This window comes from Gracilinanus agilis, chromosome 1 (genome assembly GCF_016433145.1).
Source record: "Gracilinanus agilis isolate LMUSP501 chromosome 1, AgileGrace, whole genome shotgun sequence".
NCBI classification, from domain to species: Eukaryota; Metazoa; Chordata; class Mammalia; order Didelphimorphia; family Didelphidae; genus Gracilinanus; species Gracilinanus agilis.
Window position 1 is genome coordinate 60,422,202 of NC_058130.1, and position 20,064 is coordinate 60,442,265.

Sequence of the window (20,064 nt, forward strand, 5' to 3'; positions counted from 1 at the left end):
ATTAGGAAATATAGAAATGAGTCGTTAGATGCCTCCAAATATCCCTAAGAATCATATCTTTTGATAAAGACATTAAGAGTCCCATTTCAAGGGTCGATGTTATGCAGGATCCCTTGTAAGACTTTGAACGGATACCCATTAAACCAAATTCAATCATGGGATGAGAGTTTTAGGTCTTTAGAGGTATTATGTTTAGTTTTTTCTAGACCTGGATATAGACTTTTGTCCAGTTGGAAATAAACCTGGCTTTACAAGTCTGTGGAAAGAAACAAAGTTAAATAGTGCAAATAGCGAAGTGCTATAAATTTTAAACTAACATACTAATTGGATTTGAGAGCCTAGATATAGCCAATCGGTGGAACAGAAGAGCAGATGAAAAGGAGAAATTGGGGCAAAGGAGATGGAGGAAATCTTCAAGAAGAAATTAGGAAGGCAGCTAGATGGTTCAGTAGATAGGGAGCCAGACCTGGAGATGGAAGGTTCTGGGTTCAAATGTGGCCTCCAATACTTCTTAGCTGTGTAACCCTGGGCAAATCACTTGACCCCAGTTTCCCAGCCCTTACGCATCTTCTGCCTTGGAACTGAGAGTATCTATTTTAAGACAGAAGGTAAAGGTTTTAGAAAAATTTAAAAAAAGAAATTAAGTCTCATAGGATGGGTTTAGGAATGAATTTGGGTGTGATGGGTAGAGATTCCTGCTGGAGGAAATGTCAGCAAAAGAGGAGAAGTAGGAGTGAGCATGGATGACCCAAGCAAGAGATACTGAGGACATCAGTCTTACTGGAGGTAGAGGGTTTATACTGGAGATGAGAAGTAGATTGGGGCTAGATTAGTGTCAAACTGATGGATAGGGCACTTACCTCACCTCTTGTACAAGGAATAGCTCCCGAATACCTAGACGTACAAAGAGAGCCTTCTTCAACGAGGTCATCTTGGAGTCCAAAGGTGGCTGTACAGTTGGTGGCAAAATATTTATAGGGCCTCCAGGTGTGTCCATCATCCTGGGAACGCTCCAGGATCATAGCTGCTGGCCGGGGAGATCTGAAGACCACTATGACATGAGTCAGGTAGAACTCTGTCTCAAAGTCCAGACGAATCTCTTCTCGTGAGATGCCCGAAGCTGACTGCCACCAGGTGTTGGGAGAGGTAAAGACATCGTCCGTCATGGAGGATGATGAGTGGGAATTGTTAAGTTGCTGAGCATTGCACTTGGTGCACTGAAGATGACCACAGTCCAAGGTGTTGGATGGGAGGAGAGGCTGGTCCACATAGGAGCAGGACAGCTCCGTACCACTCTCCCCACAGGTAGTGAATGTGATAGGGGTCCTGCCTGTGGCAATGTTCCCCACAGGAGGGTTGCAGGCCTGGTGGTCACAGCGAAAGGGATGGAATTTCTCTGGATGTTCAACATACAAACATCGCCCCCCCAAAAAAACAAAGTCATATTTAGTAGTGTCAAGTGACTGCCCCTAATCTTCCCAGCACCATATTTTTTCACATTCTCTCATCTCCATTTAAAGTGTATTTGGTTTCAAGTTTTATAGACTACCAGAACTAAAAGAACTTTAGAACACAAAATGTTATAAGATAGAATGATAGAGGAATTATCTTATTCAATCTTCCCATATAGCAAAGGAGACGGCCCAAAAGGAGACTTACCCAAGCTTCCCCAGGTAGAAATCTACAGATTAACAAAGTTATATCTAGAATCCAGATCTTTTCCTTCCCGGTTCAGTGCCCATCCCAGAAACGATTCCCTGAGGGCCCCAAACTGTCCCTACTGCTCATAAATTTACAACTCCCCTAGACTCCCCTTATGAATAGGCAGAATAGGCCATTGCCTGCTTACCTTCATAGAGGAAAGCCTTTCTGCTTATGGACTGGCATTCCTTCTCCAGGAGACAGAATCTTTCTTCTTCTTTTTTTAAAACCCTACCTTCTGTCTTAGAATATATGTATATTCTAAATTCTAAATTTATATATTTATAATTTATATAAATATATATTTATATATTATATATAGTAAATTTATAAAATTTCTAAATATATATATTATATATAAATTCTAAAACAGAAGAAAGGTAAAGGCTAGGCAATTGAGGTTAAGTAACTTGCCCAGGGTCACACAGCTAGGAATTGTCTGACACCAGATTTGAACCCCAGTCCTCCTAACTTCAGATCTGGAACTCTATCCATTGTGCTACCTAGCTGTGCCAACAGAATCTTTCTTAAGAGAAGAGACTACAAGTACAAAACCCCTTGGGAGAGGCAACCCAGGGGCCAACTGAACATCAGAAGGTAAAGGGCAGAGAATTTACTAAAGGGTAAATTTAGATGGGTGCAGGGAAGACAATAGGAGCCTAAAAGATGGGATGGGAGAGGAAAAAGGACTCCTAAGTCAGTTTGGGATTGACAGACAGCTTTGCCACCTTGCCAATTTTACTAAGACTCCAGTGTCAAGTCCAGACTCCTCTGACTGGCATTCGATATCCTCCATAATCTTGTTTCCTTTTACCCTTCCAGCCTCATCTATTGCTCTTCTCCTGTGCAAACCTTCCTCTTTCAGCTAGACAAATCATCCTCATTATGCCAACCCCTCCCCTGCCCAGCTCATATTTCTCCATCTGTGCCTTTGAACAGCCAAGTAAAACAAATTCCTTCAATAGTTACATAGACACAGCCACACAAATATAAGAATATATTGTTGTATGCACGTATGTTATTGTATCTATGTGTGTGTTTATATATGCAACCTATATTATTTGTGTGTATGTCTCGTGCTGTACACTAAATCCATCAGCTCTCAGAAAGGTGGACAGTATTTCCTTACTGGTCCTCTGGAATCATGGACAGGCATGTAGTGTATGAATGTGATGAAATACTATTTTGTTATAAAAAGTGATGAAAGGGTTGCTTTCTGAGGAACCTGGATACTCTTGTGTGAACTGAGAAGTGATGTGAGCAGACCAAGAGAGCAATTTATAACATCAATATTACAAAAATAATTTTGAAGACTTTTATAAGTTAAAGAAGAATTAAATCAGCAGAATCGGAACAATGAATAAAATAACATCTTCTCCAAGATTTATCTCTAGTTCCTTTACCCAGTCCTCAGATTGCATGAACCTGAATCTTTTCCCCATCTTGGTTGTCCTCATCTGGATGCCAACCAACTTGTCAGTGTCCAGCCTAAAAAGTGGCATTCAGAACTGAGCACATTACTGCAGATGTGGTCTGAGACCAGGTGACAGTATAGTGATATTGGACCTAGGCAGCATTATCTTTCTTGGCTATTATTTCTTATTCTTGTCTTTATCATTCTTGCAGTTCACTAGAACCCCCAGATCTTTTTCTTATGAATTAGTGTTTACAACACTTTCCCCCATTTTGTACTTGTGAAGGCAGTTTTTTAACTCAAGTATAAACTTTGATGAATCCTTCTCTGATAACCAGCCCTAGGATGGTCTCTCCCCTTCCTGTAGTCCAAGAGTACCTATTGTCTGTATCCCAGCTTAAGATACAAGCTTGCTTTAGTGTAACAAGCCCTGAATTTGGTTTGAATTCTGCCTCTGATGCTTGCTATCTACATCTTTGCTATCTAAGTCATTTGATTGTCATAAGTCTCAGTTTCCTCACCTGTAAAATGAATTAGACTACATGGCCTCAGAGGTCTCTTCCATCTCTTTGTCTTTGAACCTTTGAAGGATGTTCCCTCTGGCATTTCTCTTCAGTTATTGTATGGATATAAATCTCATCTCCTCAGTCTACAAGGAACTTTGAGTTCTTCATGGGCAGAAACTTTGTGTTCCTTTCTACATTCCTAAGATCTAGAAGAGGGTGAGGCATGCAGTAGTCATTCTGTAAACATTGGAGTTAAACTGATAGGCAGTATTGTATAGTAGAAAGAGTATTGGATTGCCCACTGGCCCTCATCCCCCCATACCTGGAATGGACTTCTTTCACATCTCTACCTCCTTCATAATTCTTTCAAGACTCAGGTCCAGTGCTACATGGCCCTTACACAACGTCTATCCTGATCTTCATACCTCCTCCCATTGTTAATGCCCTTGGCTAATGTGACAAAAAAGGAAAATGACAAACGTTGGAGGTGATGTGGGAAAATTGGGAGACTAATGCACAACTGGTGGAGTTGTGAACTAATCCATTCTGGAAAGCAATTTGGAACTGTGTTCAAAAGGCTACAAAATTTGACTCAGCAATATCACTACTAGGTCTGCATCCCAAAAAGATTTTTTTAAAAGAAAGATAAAAAGAATTACTTGTACAAAAATATTTATAGCAGTTTTTTTTTTGGTGACAGCAAAGAATTGGAAATTGAAGAAATGACCATCAATTGGTGAATGGATGAACTAATAAAATTATTAATAACAATGACAAGCAGGAGGATTTTAGAAAAACCTGGAAAGACTTACATGAACTGATGCAGAGTGAAGTAAGAACCAGCACAACAACAGCAACAATATATGATGATCAACTGTGAGTGACTTAGCTGTTCTCTACAATACAGTGATCCAAGGCAACCCCAAAGGATTTAGGATGAAAAATGCTATCCACCTCCAGAGAAAGAACTGAAAGGATTTGAATGCTGATGAAAGCATATTCTTTTTCACTTTCTATTTTTTTGTGTGTCTTGGAAGTTCTGTGTTTTCTTTCACAACATGATTAATATGGAAATGTGTTTTGTATGGTTTCGAATGTATAACCCATATCATGTTGTTTATCTTCTTAGGGGCAAAGGGAGGGAGGAAGGGAGAGAGAAAATTTGGAACTCAAAATTTTTAAAAACTGTTAAAATTATTTTTACATGCAATTGAGAAAAAAATATTTAAAAAACAATAACAAATTGGAGCTTGATTTATTTTGTCAGCTGTTTAGACTTAAGAAAATAATTGGGAAAATGTTAGTAATCCAGATTAAACTAAAAGTGTGTGGTGGTACATTTCCTCTACTCCCAGTTGACTGTTAAATATTTACCAAGATACCTCTGCTTCCAGGGCTCACTGTGAGGAAAATATTTTATAAATTGTAAAGTGCTGTGGAAATGTCAGCTTTTATTAAGTCAATTAATTGGACAGAAGACTTAAGACTCCACAGCAAGCAGCAAATATTGGTCAAAATGTCCTCAAGCAAAAAATGCTAGAGATCACAGCTGCTTACTTGCTTGAACTTCCTTGATTAATGGTATGACCTTGGATGAGTCATTAACCTTGGTTTAAGAAGTCTATCTACCCCACCCCCACCAACTTGTTCAGTTACTGACATCCATATTCCCTCCTAAAAAAAGAAGGAAAAAAAAAAAACAGAACAACCCTTATCTTCTGCCTTACAATTGATATTAAGTTTGGGATCTATGGAAGAAGAGAGGTAAGGACAATATATTGGGGGTTAAGTGACTAGCCCAAAGTCATTCAGCTAGGAAGTATCTGAGGCTTTATGTTCCAGTTCTTGGTAAATCTTGAGGGAAGGGTATGAGGACAATTCCAACCACCCATTGACACAAATGAACTCTATCAAAACATGAATAACAGTTCTAGAATAAAAAGGAATAGAAGGAAAGCTTGGGGAAGGTGAGGACTATGAGAGAAGTCCTTTTCCTTTTGCAACAAGATTTTATCATTCATGAACACTAATGAGCGCTTTGAGATCCCCCACATGAAAAAGTTGCCCAGAAGGTATTTGCTTAGTAATTCTGTCATGGTTAATAACCATTCCTTGGCATCCTGCAGCATGCAGTTGCAGGAAGATGGGCTATAGTTCAATGACAAATAGCTAATTATTGCTTCTTATTTCTTACCAACTGGCAGAAAGTTCACTGGCTCAGAAACAAAACAAAACAAGGGTAGTTCCCAACAAAAATTGCCCTGGGTATATTAGCCGAAATAGGGAAAGTAAGTAAGTTCTTAGAGAGAAGGTAATGGTGCTGAGAGAAGAGGGGATGTGGTTTAGGGCCACCCTTAGCCAGTGTTAAGGTTCTGAAGAATAGAGCAAGTGTTTAATCAGAGGCTCTTAGTCTTGCTTGTGTCATGGACGCCTTTAGCAGCCTAAGAAAACCCAGGAACCCCTTCTCAGGATAATATTTTTAAATGCATAAAATAAAATACAGAGGATTATAGAAGAGCCCAATTATCAAAATATTTGTTTTAAAAACAATAAGCTCCCAGACCTCAGGTTGAGTCCTTGGACCAGCTAATCACCAAAGTTCTTTCCAGCTCTAACTTTCTTGGAGGAAACCCAGCACAAAGAATAAACTCTGTACTAGGGACAGAGGACTTGGCTTCATTTGCCAGTTTTTACCACTCACTACTTACGTGATTTTGAGAAAGTCCTTCGACATGTTCTTTATGGGTTTGATCTAAAATGACCTTCGAGGTCTTATCCAGTTCCAAATTTATGGCCCCATGTTCTATGATTCTCTTCTATAAATCTAAGCTCTGCCATAGTATATTCTGTGTCAAGACTTAAAGTGTGATCTCCTATTTTTCTAGGGGTCTTCAGAACAATGGAAACTCTTCAAAATCTAAAGGTGTGAATTGTTAATGGTAGAATGTCAGCCATTGTTGAAGGGAGCATTTTTGAATTAGAGTTAGAGCTGTCATAGGATCATAGATTTGTAGCTCAAGGGAAACTTAGAGGCTAACTATTCCCACCTCCCTCATTTTACATTGAGGAAACTGAGGCAGAGAGGTCAAAGACTTGCCTAGGATCATATACCCAGTTCATGGCTCAGGCAGGGTTTGAACTTGGGTCCTACTGACTCAGAGCAGAAATAAGTCTGAAGAGTTCACGATTGCTCTAGGGGGAAGGTAGTTATATAACAGGCAAGTAAGGCATCTTGTAATCTTGCTAGGTTATAGTACTGAGGAGCTCCAGAAGAGTAGGAATATAGCAATTAAGAGAGTTCATGAAACCCACAGAAGTTCCCTGCAAATGGTGAAAGGTTCACTGAATAAACAGCACTTCAGGGCCAGGGAGGCCCATGGGGGACTCATTCACGTCCTCATCAGAAAAACAGCATGATATAGCATGATACAGCTACATATATCACTGGTCTGAGAGCAAGCAAGGAGTTCCTGATGCAGAAACTGGATTTTGCCTGTCTCTGGGTAAATTGCATCACCTTTCTGAGTCAGGTTGTTTTTCTCCACCTATCATCTAGAAAATGCAGATGATAATCTTGAACTACCTACCTCACAGAATTGTTGTGAATAATACAAATTGCAAATATTGAAATGCTACCAACATGGGAAATCTCATTATTATTCATTCAGGCTGTATTTATGAAGGCTTAGGGTACATCCAGTCTGACTTTCATTGCCATAAGAGAAACTAGAGTGTTTCCAGCCCTCAAGGAGCTTACTCTCTCATTAGGGAAAGAAGAAAAGAAGTAGCCTATAAAAAAGGTGATAAAACTGCTACCATGAACCCACTATGTGAGCTCAAGTAAGGCCTGGATCTTTCTGAACCTCAGCCTCCATTCTCTCCTATGTCAAATAAGGGCATTGATATCCAAGACCTTCAAGACACCTTTTTGATTCCAACAATTTATGGGTTCTCAAAAGGCTCTTCCTGCTCTCTTTTCTAAGGCCCCTTCCCATTCTAGCCATCCATGTTCTCTCCTTCAAAAGTTCCCTCCAACTTTGAGATTCAATGACCTCTGCAATCTCTCTCTGAAATAACATCCTGGGATTCAAAGAATCTATAAATCAACTTCCTTCAGTCTCTTCTCAGGAGCTTCATTAGATATTCCTGGAGGCATCTCAGTAGCTTCCCTCTGAACTCCTTCCAAGTTCTCCTGGGAGCCATTGTGGCTATAGAGCCAAAACTTGGAATTGCTCTTTAGGGCAAGGGCATTCCAACTTTTTTGAAGTCACTGAACTTGTACATTTAAAAAAAATTAATAAAATTACAGAACCTTAATCAAATAGCAATCAGCCACGGGGCAATTCTGTGCTCGTCTTACATCAACACGAAGGTCAATAGTTTTTGCAGCTTTCCATATCTTATTTTATTTCACACTAATAAACCAATAGGCCCTTTTGTGTTCTTTATAAGAAATGTTATAGAGTCTTTTTTAGAACTTGGCACAAAAAACTGATTTTAGCTGGTTTAAGTCCAGTTGAATCAGTTTGAGCTAGTCTGAACCCCTTTAAACAGTGTCAAATTGGTTTAAACTGGATTGAACCAATTTTTAACTGGTTTAAACCAGATTAAATTGGTTTGAATCTTCATTCTAATGCCAAATCGGGTGCAAAATTGCTAAATGGCTGATTTGCTTTTTTAGTCCAAATGAGTCTCACCATAGAGGAAATTAAGCTAACTTGACAAAATTCATTGAAATCATTCCAGAGTTTTAATATTCAAGACAATTCAGGTGGTTATTTCTCTTGATTCACTGGGCTGTAGATTCCCTTCTTGATCAGGATGAATAGTAGACTTACTTTCAGATAAAGTAGTGCTCATTTCTTCATACATTTTGGTACTTATATTATCTTGTTCCTTTATACAAATAAATACAAATAGGTCCCTTTGTGTTCTTTATAGGTACTCTTATACAGTCTTCTTTAAGGGTTGGCATTTTTAATTTGGTTTCTTCTAGAACCTTGATGGCAATAAGAATTTATCCATGGAAAGCTTGAATACTATGGTTATACATATTTAGAACCCTTGCCTTTCATCTTAGAATCAATACTATGGGGGCAGATAAGTGGCTCAATGGATTGAGCTAGGCCAGAGACTGGAGGTACTCGGTTCAAATCTTTGTCACCCTGGGCAAATTAATTAACTTTCATTATCTAGCGGCTAGACTCTAGCTTTTACCACTCTTCTGTCTTAGAACCACTACATAGTATTGATTCTAGGAAGGAAGGTAAAGGTTTAAAAAATAATCAAGGGTCACACAGCTAGGAAGTATCCACCTAGCTGCCCCTCAATACCACAGATATCTTGATAGGTCAAATAAGCTAATCTTTCGTTTTCTTTCTCATCTGTTAGTTCAAACAGCTGTGTCTAATTAACTCATCCAAAACCTTTTCCATTGCTGTTAAATCATTAAATTTGCCCCTTTCATCTTTGGTTGGGATACTTTTGATCCAATACAGCCAAGATCAGATCTAATCCACTGAATATGATTCTTAAATCTTTTTGGAATAAGATTGATTGACGATATTATATATTCTTCAACCAAGAAGAGAATTGATAAGCCTCATAAATTTACCAGCTAAATAAACCACATCATAATGAAGTTTTTCCACTCTTAGTGCTTCTCTTATAGCCATGTATTCTACATGTTCTTTTAAATTAATTATTATTTTTCATAGCAATAAGTTCTCCTTGCAACTCTCCACATAGGCTCTCCCTCATATAGCTGTTATATTTTCATATTTTAATGTTTCCCTTGGTTTCTGTTTGAAGCAGATTAAATCATTCGAACAATTCAATTTGGTTTAAATCAGTTCAAACCAGTAAAAACTGGTTCCAAATAGTTTTTAAAAACCAGTAAAACTGATTCAGTCCAGTTTAAACCCATTCACATGGGTTTAAATCAGTTCAATCTGGTTTAAACTAGTTCAAATCTGTTTGATCTAATTTAGACTGGTTCAATCCAGTTTAAATCTGTTAAAATGGATTCAATATGGTTTAAGCCAGGTCAATCAGTTTATTCAAATCAGTTAAAATCAGTTGAAACTAGTTGATATCAGGTTTAAAAAAACAGTTCCAATCAGTTAAAGCCAATTTAAAATGGTTAAAATCATTTCATATCATTGTTTAAACTTTCCATATTTACATTTTATTTGGTTGCTTTTCTAGGTTAAAATGTTATGTATGCATCGCATTTTTCATGGTTTATTTAAACATTATACAGCTATATCCTTAATTTTATGTAAATATATTTAATGTTATTGTTTATACCTTTACCATTTAACAGCTGACTGCAAGCAATGCAAACAGTACTTATATGAATTAAAGTATAATTTCTTTTTTTTCAAACATTTATTAATATTCATTTTTAACATGGTTACATGATTCATGCTCCTCCTTTCCCCTTCGCCCCCCGCACTCCCCCACCCATGGCCGATGCATATTTCCACTGCTTTTGTCATGTGTCCCTGATCAAGACCAATTTCCAAATTGTTGGTAGTTGCATTGGTGTGGTAGTTTCGAGTCCACACCCTCAATCATGTCCACCCCGACCCATGCGTTCAAGCAGTTGTTTTTCTTATATGTTTCCTCTCCTGCAGTCCTTCCTCTGAATGTGGGTAGCATTCTTTACCATAAATCCCTCAGAGGTGTCCTGTGTCATTGTATTGCTGCTGGTACAGAGGTCCATTACATTCAATTTTACCATAGTATATCAGTCTCTGTGTACAATGTTCTTCTGGCTCTGCTCCTTTCGCTCTGCATCTGTTCCCGGAGGTCTCTCCAGTTCGCCTGGAACTCCTCCAGTTTATTATTCCTTTTAGCACAATAGTATTCCATCACCCGCATATACCACAGTTTGTTCAGCCATTCCCCAATTGAAGGACATACCCTCCTTTTCCAATTTGTTGCCACCACAAAAAGCGCAGCTATAAATATTTTCGTACAAGTCTGTTTATCTATGATCTCTTTGGGGTACAAACCCAGCAATGGTATGGCTGGATCAAAGGGCAGGCATTCTTTTATAGCCCTTTGGGCATAGTTCCAAATTGCCAGCCAGAATGGCTGGATCAGTTCACAGCTCCACCAGCAATGCATTAATGTCCCAATTTTGCCACATCCCCTCCAGCATTCATTACTCTCCCCTTCTTTCATTTTAGCCAGTCTGCTAGGTGTGAGGTGATACCTTAGAGTTGTTTTGATTTGCATTTCTCTAATTATTAGAGATTTGGAACACTTTCTCATGTGCTTATTGATACTTTTGATTTCTTTACCTGAAAATTGCCTATTCATGTCTCTTGCCCATTTATCAATTGGGGAATGGCTTGATTTTTTTTATACAATTGCTTTAACTCTTAAAGTATAATTTCAATTGGTCTATATTTAGTTTTGTAAAGAAAAATAATGCTATTAAAGTACTGCACTCAATATTTCAAAAAAATTGGAAAACTCAACAATGGCCACTGAATTGGAAAAGATCAGTTTATGTCCTAATTCTAAAAAAAAGGCAATGCCAAAGAATGTTTAAATTACCAAACAATTGCACTCATTTTATAATCGGGAGGGTTATGCTTAAGAGTCTACAAGCTAGGCTTCAGCAATATGTGAACTGAGAATTACCAAAAGAGCAGACTGGTTTTTGAAGAGGCAGAGGAATAAGAGACCAAATGGCTGACATTCTCTAGATTATACAAGAAAGTTCCAGAAAAACATCTACTTCTTTGACTACTTCTAGTATAATCATTGATTATGCTAGAGCCTTTGAATGTGTGGATCACAACAAAACATGGCTAGTCCTCAAATGACCAGAAGACTAGTTCATCTTACTTGTATTCCGAGCAACCTATATGTAGTTAAGAAGTTAGAACTGAACAAGGAACAGTTGATTGGTTTAATATTTGGAAAGGAAAATCTGGCCTCAGACATATCCTAGCTGTGTGTGACCCTGGGCAAATGACTTAACCCTGGTTGCCTAGTCCTTATCACTCTTCTCCCTTAAAACCAATACATAGTATTGGTTCTAAGGTATAAGGTGTCAACATGGATTTCTGGATGACTCAGTTTACCCTTACTTTTGAGAAACCCCAGTACTAAGCACACCTATTTTGATTTGAATGTTAAGCACCTTTTTGTTTTGGAGGCTTCTCTATGGGTTGAAAGTTTCTTCTCTGGAAGCCCAGCTCCTGAGTTTGACGTTTGTCTTTAATTCGTTACAGCTGACTATTCTCTAATGCCATAGCTGTTGAATGTTAGGAGGTCTACACACCTGTTTGTGGTTAGTCTTTGTAAGCTTCCCAAAAGGTATAAAGAGATTCTCAGGTCCAGTATCTTTTTGGAGTTGGTACTAACAGCTGTGTCTTCTCCTAGGGAGCAATCAGTACTTAGCCAGAGCCTTTGGTTTTGTATGATTTGGTATATGATTCTGTTGGGTAGCCAAATACCTGAATATTTTCTTTCCTCCTGATTAAAAGAGTGGGTTTCTAATTATTTGGAAGTTTGGTATTTATTTCCAAGTTAACAAAAGTAAGGGTTTAAAAAAATGGGAGAGGAGTATGACAAAGCTATATATTGTCACCTCATTCATTTAACTTATTTGCAGAGTACATCATGTGAATTGCCAGTTTGGATGACTCAAAAGCCAGAAGGTTGCCAGGAGAAATGTCAGCAACCTCAGATATGCAGATGGTACTACTCTGAGGATATAAAACAGAAGAATTAAGAAGCCTGTTGACAAGAACGTAAAAGCTGGTTTGAAGCTTGACAAGAAAGTAAAAACAGACAAACAAAAACCCTAAGATCTTGGCAACTGGTCTCCATCTCCTGGAAGATACAGGGAGAAGAAATAAAAGCAGTTTCAGATTTTATATTCTTGGGCTTACAAATCATCGAAGATGGCAACTGCAGCCATGAAATTAAAAGATGCTTGCTCCTTGGAAGGAAAACCATGGCAAATTTGGACAGTATACTAAAAGTAGAGATATCACCTGGCTGAAAAAGGTCTGTATAGTCAAAGCTATGATCTTTCTAGTAGCAGTGTGTGGCTCTGACAGAGTACAAGGAAAGCTGAGCATCAAAGAATTAATGCTTTTGAATTGTGGTGCTGAAGAAGGCTTTCAAAAGTCCCTTTGACAGCAAGGAGATCAGATCTGTCAATATTTAAAGAAATTATGCAATTCAGGCTGTTTCTGAAAGGTCAAATACTAAAGCTGATACTTAAATACTTTGTCCAAATCATGAAAAGACAAGACTTCTTAGAAAAGACCCTGATGTTGGAAAAGCCTGGAGGCAAAAGGAAAAAGGAATGGCAGAGGATGAGATGGATAATGTTATGGAAGTGATGCACATGAGCTTGGACAGACTTCTGGAGATAGTGGAGAATAAAAGGGCCTGGTGCTGTAGTCTATGGGTCAAGAAGAGTCAGATGACTGAAAAACTGAATCACTACACATGAACGTATGCATGTGTATCTCTGCATATATGTATATGTGTATAAGTACAGCTACATAATATCAAATGTGTTTATTCATACATTCACATGTGTGTGCACACATAAACATACAGATAGACTGGTGAGAGATGTCAATGTGGATTTTTGGATGATTCTGTTTACCCTTACTTTTAAGAAATCCCAGTGCCAAGTGCCCCTACTGAATGTTAGGCACCTTTTTGTTTTGGAGGCTTCTCTATTGGATGAAAGTTTTCCTCTTATGAAGCCCAGTTTCTTAGTTTGACCTTTGCCTTTGATTTGTTACAGCTGATGCTTTTTAATACCCTAGTTGCTGACTGCAATGAGGTTTGCAAACCTGTTTGTGATACCTAATTAACCAGAGGATATAAGGACTCCCAATTCCCTTTCCTCTTTGGAGAAAAGCATCTAGTATGTCTTCTCCCAGTAGAGAGCATTTAGTGTGCGCCTTCTCTCAGGGATGTGGTTCCCAGAGTCCTTGACTCTGTGTGGTATTTAACGTTTGACTCTGTGTAGTGACCAAATATTTGAACTTTATCCCTATTCCTGATTAAAGAGAGGGCTTTATGACTCTACTTTAGTAGTTCTGTGTCTTAAGTTAATAGTGTTATGTGTGACTTAACCTATAATTTCCTTAGTAAAAGGAAAACTCAGGTGAAGAAATTCTTTTACTCTTCTAGATCAGCATTATCTCTGCAGTTTAAAGTCTTAGAGCAGTGATGGGCAACATTTTGAGTTTGGTGTGTCAAAATTTGCCAAAAAAACTGAGCATAACTCGGATGGTGTCACTTAGAAAAAAACCCATAATTTTGCGATATAGTTTAAATAACAAAAATGTATAATTGTAATATATAACTGTATTAAACCAAAAGGTAAATTAATATAGGTAGAATTGTCATCTATAGTGCCCAGAGTGTCTCTCGGCAAGTCAGAGTGCCCTTATTTAAGGAATGAGGGTGTTGGACTTGAAGGTCTTTTCCAGCTCTAGATCTATAATTTTATATAGCAAGTTCTCGAACTTGTTTTAAAATATTCTGATAACTATGTCAATGCAATTTGTTTCCTTTGAAATCTGATTTATTTTATGCATTTAAAAACATTATTCCAAAGAAGGGGGTGAGGCATAGGCTTTCACCAGCCTGCCAGAAGGACCCAGGATACAAATGACCTTAGAATCCCTTCCTATAAAGGATCTGATGAATCTCTCTTGATGTCAGTTTCATTATCAATTCAACTTAACAAGCATTTATTATGGACCTACTATATGTCAGGCACTGGGGACAAAAATGAGAAAGCTAGTCCCTAGTCTATTGAAGGAAACAACCAATATTTCTTATATACCTACTATGTGCCAAGAACTGTGCTAAATGCTGGCAATCTAAAGAGAAGCAAAAGACAGTCCCTGAACTGAGGAGCTCACAATCTACTGGAGATAACTTGCAAACAGATATATACGGACAAAAAAAAAATAGATAATCAACAAAGGGAAAGGGCTAGCATTAAGGCATATTGGGAAATGTTTCCTATAGAAGGTGGAATTTTATTTAGGATCTGAAGGAGGTCAGGAAATGGTGATGAAGAGGGAAAACATTCCAAGCATGAGGTATAGCCAGACACCTGGTAGGAGTCAGGAGATGGAGTTTTGTGTGAAGATCAGCAAGGAGGTCAGTGTCACTGGAAGGCAGACTATATGGGAGGGAGGCAACTAGGTAGCACAGTGGATAAGAGTACCAGATGTGGAGTCCCAGGACTTGGGTTCAAATGTGATCTTAGATGCTCTTTGACTCCAGGCAAGCCACTTAACCCAGTTTTCCTAGTCTTTGGAACTCTTGTGTCTTAAAATTGATATTAAGATGGAAGATAAGGGTTGTCTTTTTTTAAAGAATATATGAGAGGATGTAAAGTGTAAGAACTGGAAAGGTGGGGTCGGGGTGGGATGGGACAGAATTTGAAGGACAACACCAAACAGAAGGTCTTATATTGAATCCTAGAGAGCTATTGGAATTTCTTTAGAATGTGTATCTGTAGTTTGATGAAGCAGGTATGTATAAATTGAATACAAAATATATACAAAGTAATTTCAGAGAAGTATTGTAAAATAAAGAGTTGAAGGTCAATAGTAGAAAGGTTCACTGTTAAGTATAATATTCGTAGCAGTACTTTTGTTGAACCACAAGCAAGGCAGGTGGCCATCATTGTGCAATGCCTAAATAGATTGTTTCACCAATGAAATAGAATATTATCTTTAAGTCAAATATGAAGAAATCAGAGAATCATGGTAAGACATGGACTGATTCACAGTGAAATAAGACTATAAACATAACATGGACAATAGTCACAATTGCATAAATAAAAAGAATAATAAAACAAATAATGAAGTCTGTGTCATTGTAATAGGTTTGGTCCTAGAGAAGAGAGGTAGACAGTCAGCAGAAAGGTAGAGAACTATACTCAGCTGACTTTATTGGTGTTTTCTAAAATTATTGTTAAAAAAAGGCTTCCCTGGTAGGAGACAAGGAGGGACATATTCAGAAATGCATGTAATGTAAAAACAATGGTATTTAAATATTAAATTTAATAATATCAAATATTTCATAATAAAAATATATTAGAAGTATCAAATAAAACTTAAAAAATAAAGGTATTGGACTAGATGACCTAAAAAATTCCTCCTAGATCTAATTTTATAATCTTATAATTAAACAGTCTCTACCATCCCTGCCAGCTCTGCCATGATTCTATCTAAAACCAGTCACCCCTTTTGCAAAAATACTCCCCTTAGAGCCCTGCTGACCTTCCAGAGAAATCCAAGTTTAACTGAAGAACTCAGTATGAAAACCTCTTCTCTCTCTCTAGTACATGTCTTCATAATCAAAGCCAGACTCATAGATATGCTATGCTGATGTTAGGTAAGATTCCTTATTAAAGTAGACTCAAAACCAACTTGTCACTAAGATTCCCATAACTTTTTTGATTCTACTCAAGCATAGCCACTAATTATACCTCTTTACTTAGTAATGATTTCTATCATTACTAAGGCCAATTCTGCTTGGCCCTGGAGGGTAGAACTAACAAAGGTGGGTGAAGGGGAAGAAGACAGATTTCTGGGTGGATATGAGGAAAAATTTCTCAATGAGAGCCATCCCAAAATGGAATGGGTTGTCTCAGGACAGTGAGTTTCCCATCACTGAAGACTTTCAAGTTGATGCTGAATAGCCACCTCTTAGCAAAATTGTAGAAGGAATTCTTGGTCAGTTATAGCCCTTTGGGCCTATCGATCGATCCCAATGATTGGACTAAGAATCTGTTGACTTGGGTCCTCTCCCTAACCCCAATCTGCACTTTATTTAACTTTGGGCACAGTTAGGTTCAGATTGGTTCCAACTTGGAGATGCTAAAAGTTTGTTACCCAGCACTGCACTTCCTTCCCTAATTATGTCCTTAGTACTAAAAATAATGATAAATGTTAACAATAACTGCTAACATTTATAAAGCAGTTTGAGGCTTGCAAACATTTTGCAAATATGATCTCATTTGGTCCTTACAATAATTCTGGAAGATAGGTTCTATTATGATTCTGATTTTACAGTTGAGAGAACTGAGGCAGGCAGTAGTTAAGTGACTTACCCAGAAATATACAGTTAATAGGTGTCTGAGATGAGATTTGAGTGCAACTTTTTCTGATTCCAAATCTGGCACAATACCTACTATACCAAGCTAACTCTAGTCTATTGATTTCTGAATGTCTTTTCTATTGGTTAAGTGTGTCTGGAATTTTAATCCTATCCTATACCCAGGGTAGCTATCAGGCCAGACCAAACTTCCAAGCATGCCACTGCCAAAGGGGTACTGGATTTGCCAGTCTCTGGCACCAGCATCATAACCATTCTAGTCCAAACAAAACCAGTCTTTTTGAAGATAGAGAATATCACCCCTGTTGTGACAAAGATCTGGGTGACTCAGTCAAGTGCCTAGGGCTACAACCAATTTTTCCTCTTTTGCCCTGCTGGCATTTACCACTCTGTCATGCTATTTTCTCAAAGCCATTGTAATTAAAAATAATTTTTGTAGCTTATATGTCTCTTTATCTAATGTGGGGGTAGAGGGGGAAGTGAGCTCAAGACAGTGAAAGGAGAACTAATTTTGCCCCAAAGTAAATGAAATGCAGATAAAAATTAGGGAAAGGACCTAGATCACTAGATGCTTGGCCCAAACCATTAGGATGTTCTGCTTTCGATTTCTGAAAGAAGAGTTTTGCTTCAAAGAATCAATGTAAGTTATGCCTAAGGACTTCCTGCATCTTATCAATTATATATTATCTTATATATGATATATATGTAAAATGTTATTGATAAATCATGTTAAAACTATAAATATGTAAATACATAATCTCTGTAGCTTTATAATTTTCAAAACATTTTATACTCATTTAATTTTATTAACACAACAGTCCTGTGAAGGAGACTGGGAAATTATCTCTACCTTACAGATGAAGTAGTTGTGAAGGTTTCTTTTTCTGTGGCTGTCTCTCTACATCTCTCTGCCCCTCCCTGAATATCTTTCTTTCATTCCTTCTTGCTTTCTTTCTGTCTTTCTTTCTCTTCTTCCTCCCTTTCCTACTCCCTCCCTCCCTCCCCGCCCTCTCTATTTCATTTATCTCAATGACAAGCATCTAGAAAAAAAAATTAAAATCTATTCTTTAACCTCATGAGTTTCCTCAGCACATCATATGCTACCTCTTTATTATTCTCCTAACAAATTCTCTTCCCTCTGTGGATTATTTCCAATTTAGCCTGTACCTAGCTGGTCTGTACATAGTTATTTGCACATCATCTCCCCCATTAGATCATAAGCTTATCAAGAGCCTCCAACTTTTCTTCCTATTCTTAGTATGGTGCTTGGCACACAGTAGGTATTTAGTAAATACTGACTGACTGACTGACTAAAATCTCAAAGCATTTGAAGGGATAAGGTTGAAGGGATAATCAAGCCCTTCTGGAATATTTAGTGATTTTTTTTTAATCTCTAAAGAAATATTTACCACTCACTAATCTCAGCTCACCAATCCATTCTCTAGCGCAGGGGTGGGCAAGGTATGGCTCTTTCTTCCTTTCTTTTTCTTTTTTCTTTTTTCTTTTTTTTTTTTTTTATGGCTCTTTCTGCAGGAGCCATAAAGTCAATTTTTTTTCAGGCGCTGTTATAGGAGCCCACTGTTACAGGAGGGAGCACTGTAGGGCTCTCACGAAATTACATTTTAAAAAATGTGGCGTTAATGACTCTCACCGCCAAAAAGGTTGCCGACCCCTCCTCTAGTAGATGAAGTAGTAACAAGGCTGGGTTGTGATTCAAAACACCTGGATTCTAGTCTTGCTTCTCTAACTTCGGTTAATTAACTTACCCTTCCTTTCCCCTCCTGTAAAATGAAGGCTCTATGAGATTAAGTCTAGTCTACCAGACCGGGGATTTATTTTTAAACATTTCTCTATTTGAAACAGTGTTCTTCAATGTGGTTGGTTTCCTTTGTAATCACACTATTTTATTCCATGAATTTAAAAACATGATTCTGAGAAGGTCTCCACGGGCTTCACTAGACTACCAGAGGTGTTCAGGACCCCCGATCCAGGCGATCTCGAAGATAGTGTCCATCTCTAACATTCTGTGCTCTAAACGCTGAGTTTCTGATATCCTTGCCCGCTCTGACAAATCTAGGTTCTAAGGTTCCCTTCGGCTCTGACATAAAGGGTCCTCGGGTCCTTTTCCGGTCCACTATTCTCAGTTCTGAGGTCCAATTACAGTTCTGACACGCCAAGATTCCCTGGTTTTAGGTTGCTACCTCTATCACTGTGGTCGTCCCAAACGACCGGATTATTTTCTCTTCCTCGAAGACACCGCGACTCGCTCTGATTTCAGTGCCCCGCCGGGTTGGTCCTGAGCTCCTAACATCTCCCAGAGAGAGGGGTAGGGGTAGGAGAAATTAAGAGATGTTATTTGATTCGGAAAGCTAGGCGAGCAGAGGGTTGAAAGGGTTAATTCCAGCACTTTCCCGGGAAGAGATAGGGGGAGGTGGACTGCTGTGACTGCTTGAGATTTCTGAACGCACACTCCTTACCCCTCGCCGCATCACCTAACCCCAGCAGCTTGTGCCCCCATTCCTTACCTGCCTCGCCGGAGCCAGAGACCACGTATTTCAGAAGCAAAATCAGGGCCAGCCCCAGGGCCACCATGGCTGCTAGGAGGGCTCGCCTTCCTTCACCTCTGAGTCCAGCCGCTGCAGCCCAAGCCCTAGACCCCCTTCTCAGGCCAGCGGGGCGACCGGCTGGGCCATCATCTCCTCTCTTTCGTGGGCTTGGGGGACTGGGCTCCCTCTCACCCGCTCACGAGGCGCAGGCGGGCAGGGGAAGGCATCTCACTTTGTAAAGTTGGGGAGGAGAGAAGCGGGGTGCTGCGCGGAGGGGAGGGTCAAAGCACAGAATACGATCACCCGGGACTCACCTGCCGCCTGAGACTTTGCTTTCCAAGCCACTCGCTTACGAGAATAGGCTTATTTTGGACAGTTAAGGACCCTTACCCCAACTCTAGCCCTGGGAGAACGCTGCGCTCCCAAGACGAACCCTAGGCGCCTCTGCCTCAGCGCCAGGCTTCGTGCTCTGCGCTCGTCCTGTGACTTCCTCCAGTGCCCGGCCAACAGAGAGGCAAAAGGATGGGGGTGGGGGGTGGGAGTGCGGACAGCGGGCAGGGAGGCAGAATGAGAAGGGCCTTTGAGAGTCACTATGTGTTGTCTGGACTCCAGCACCGGGCTCAAGAGGGGCAGAATAGGGCAATCCTAGAAGACGGCTTGGAGGAGGAGGAATGAGGAAAAGTTACAGTATTCCTTTGCCTCACGAAACCTCTTTTTGTCCCAAGTCCTGTCGGTGACCCAGAACTCCAGCGTCCCTTGCAGT

At 39.1% G+C, this 20,064-nt stretch overlaps 1 protein-coding gene across 2 annotated transcripts in view; it reads right to left on the reverse strand.

Moving 5' to 3' along the window:
* Positions 1-19,759, reverse strand: part of LOC123240508 (netrin-4-like) — a 64,760-nt gene extending 45,001 nt beyond the window's left edge. Inside the window, exons 1-2 of one of the 2 annotated variants that reach the window (XM_044668188.1) lie at positions 19,281-19,759; positions 861-1,396 (exon numbers count right to left, since the gene is read on the reverse strand). In XM_044668188.1, coding sequence (XP_044524123.1) covers positions 861-1,396; positions 19,281-19,347 — 603 coding nt within the window. In that variant the 5' untranslated portion in view covers positions 19,348-19,759. Of the gene's footprint in view, positions 1-860; positions 1,397-19,280 lie in introns of those variants that run through there. The other variant, XM_044668263.1, reaches the window with a different exon arrangement.
* Between the last annotated feature and the right edge of the window lie 305 nt (positions 19,760-20,064).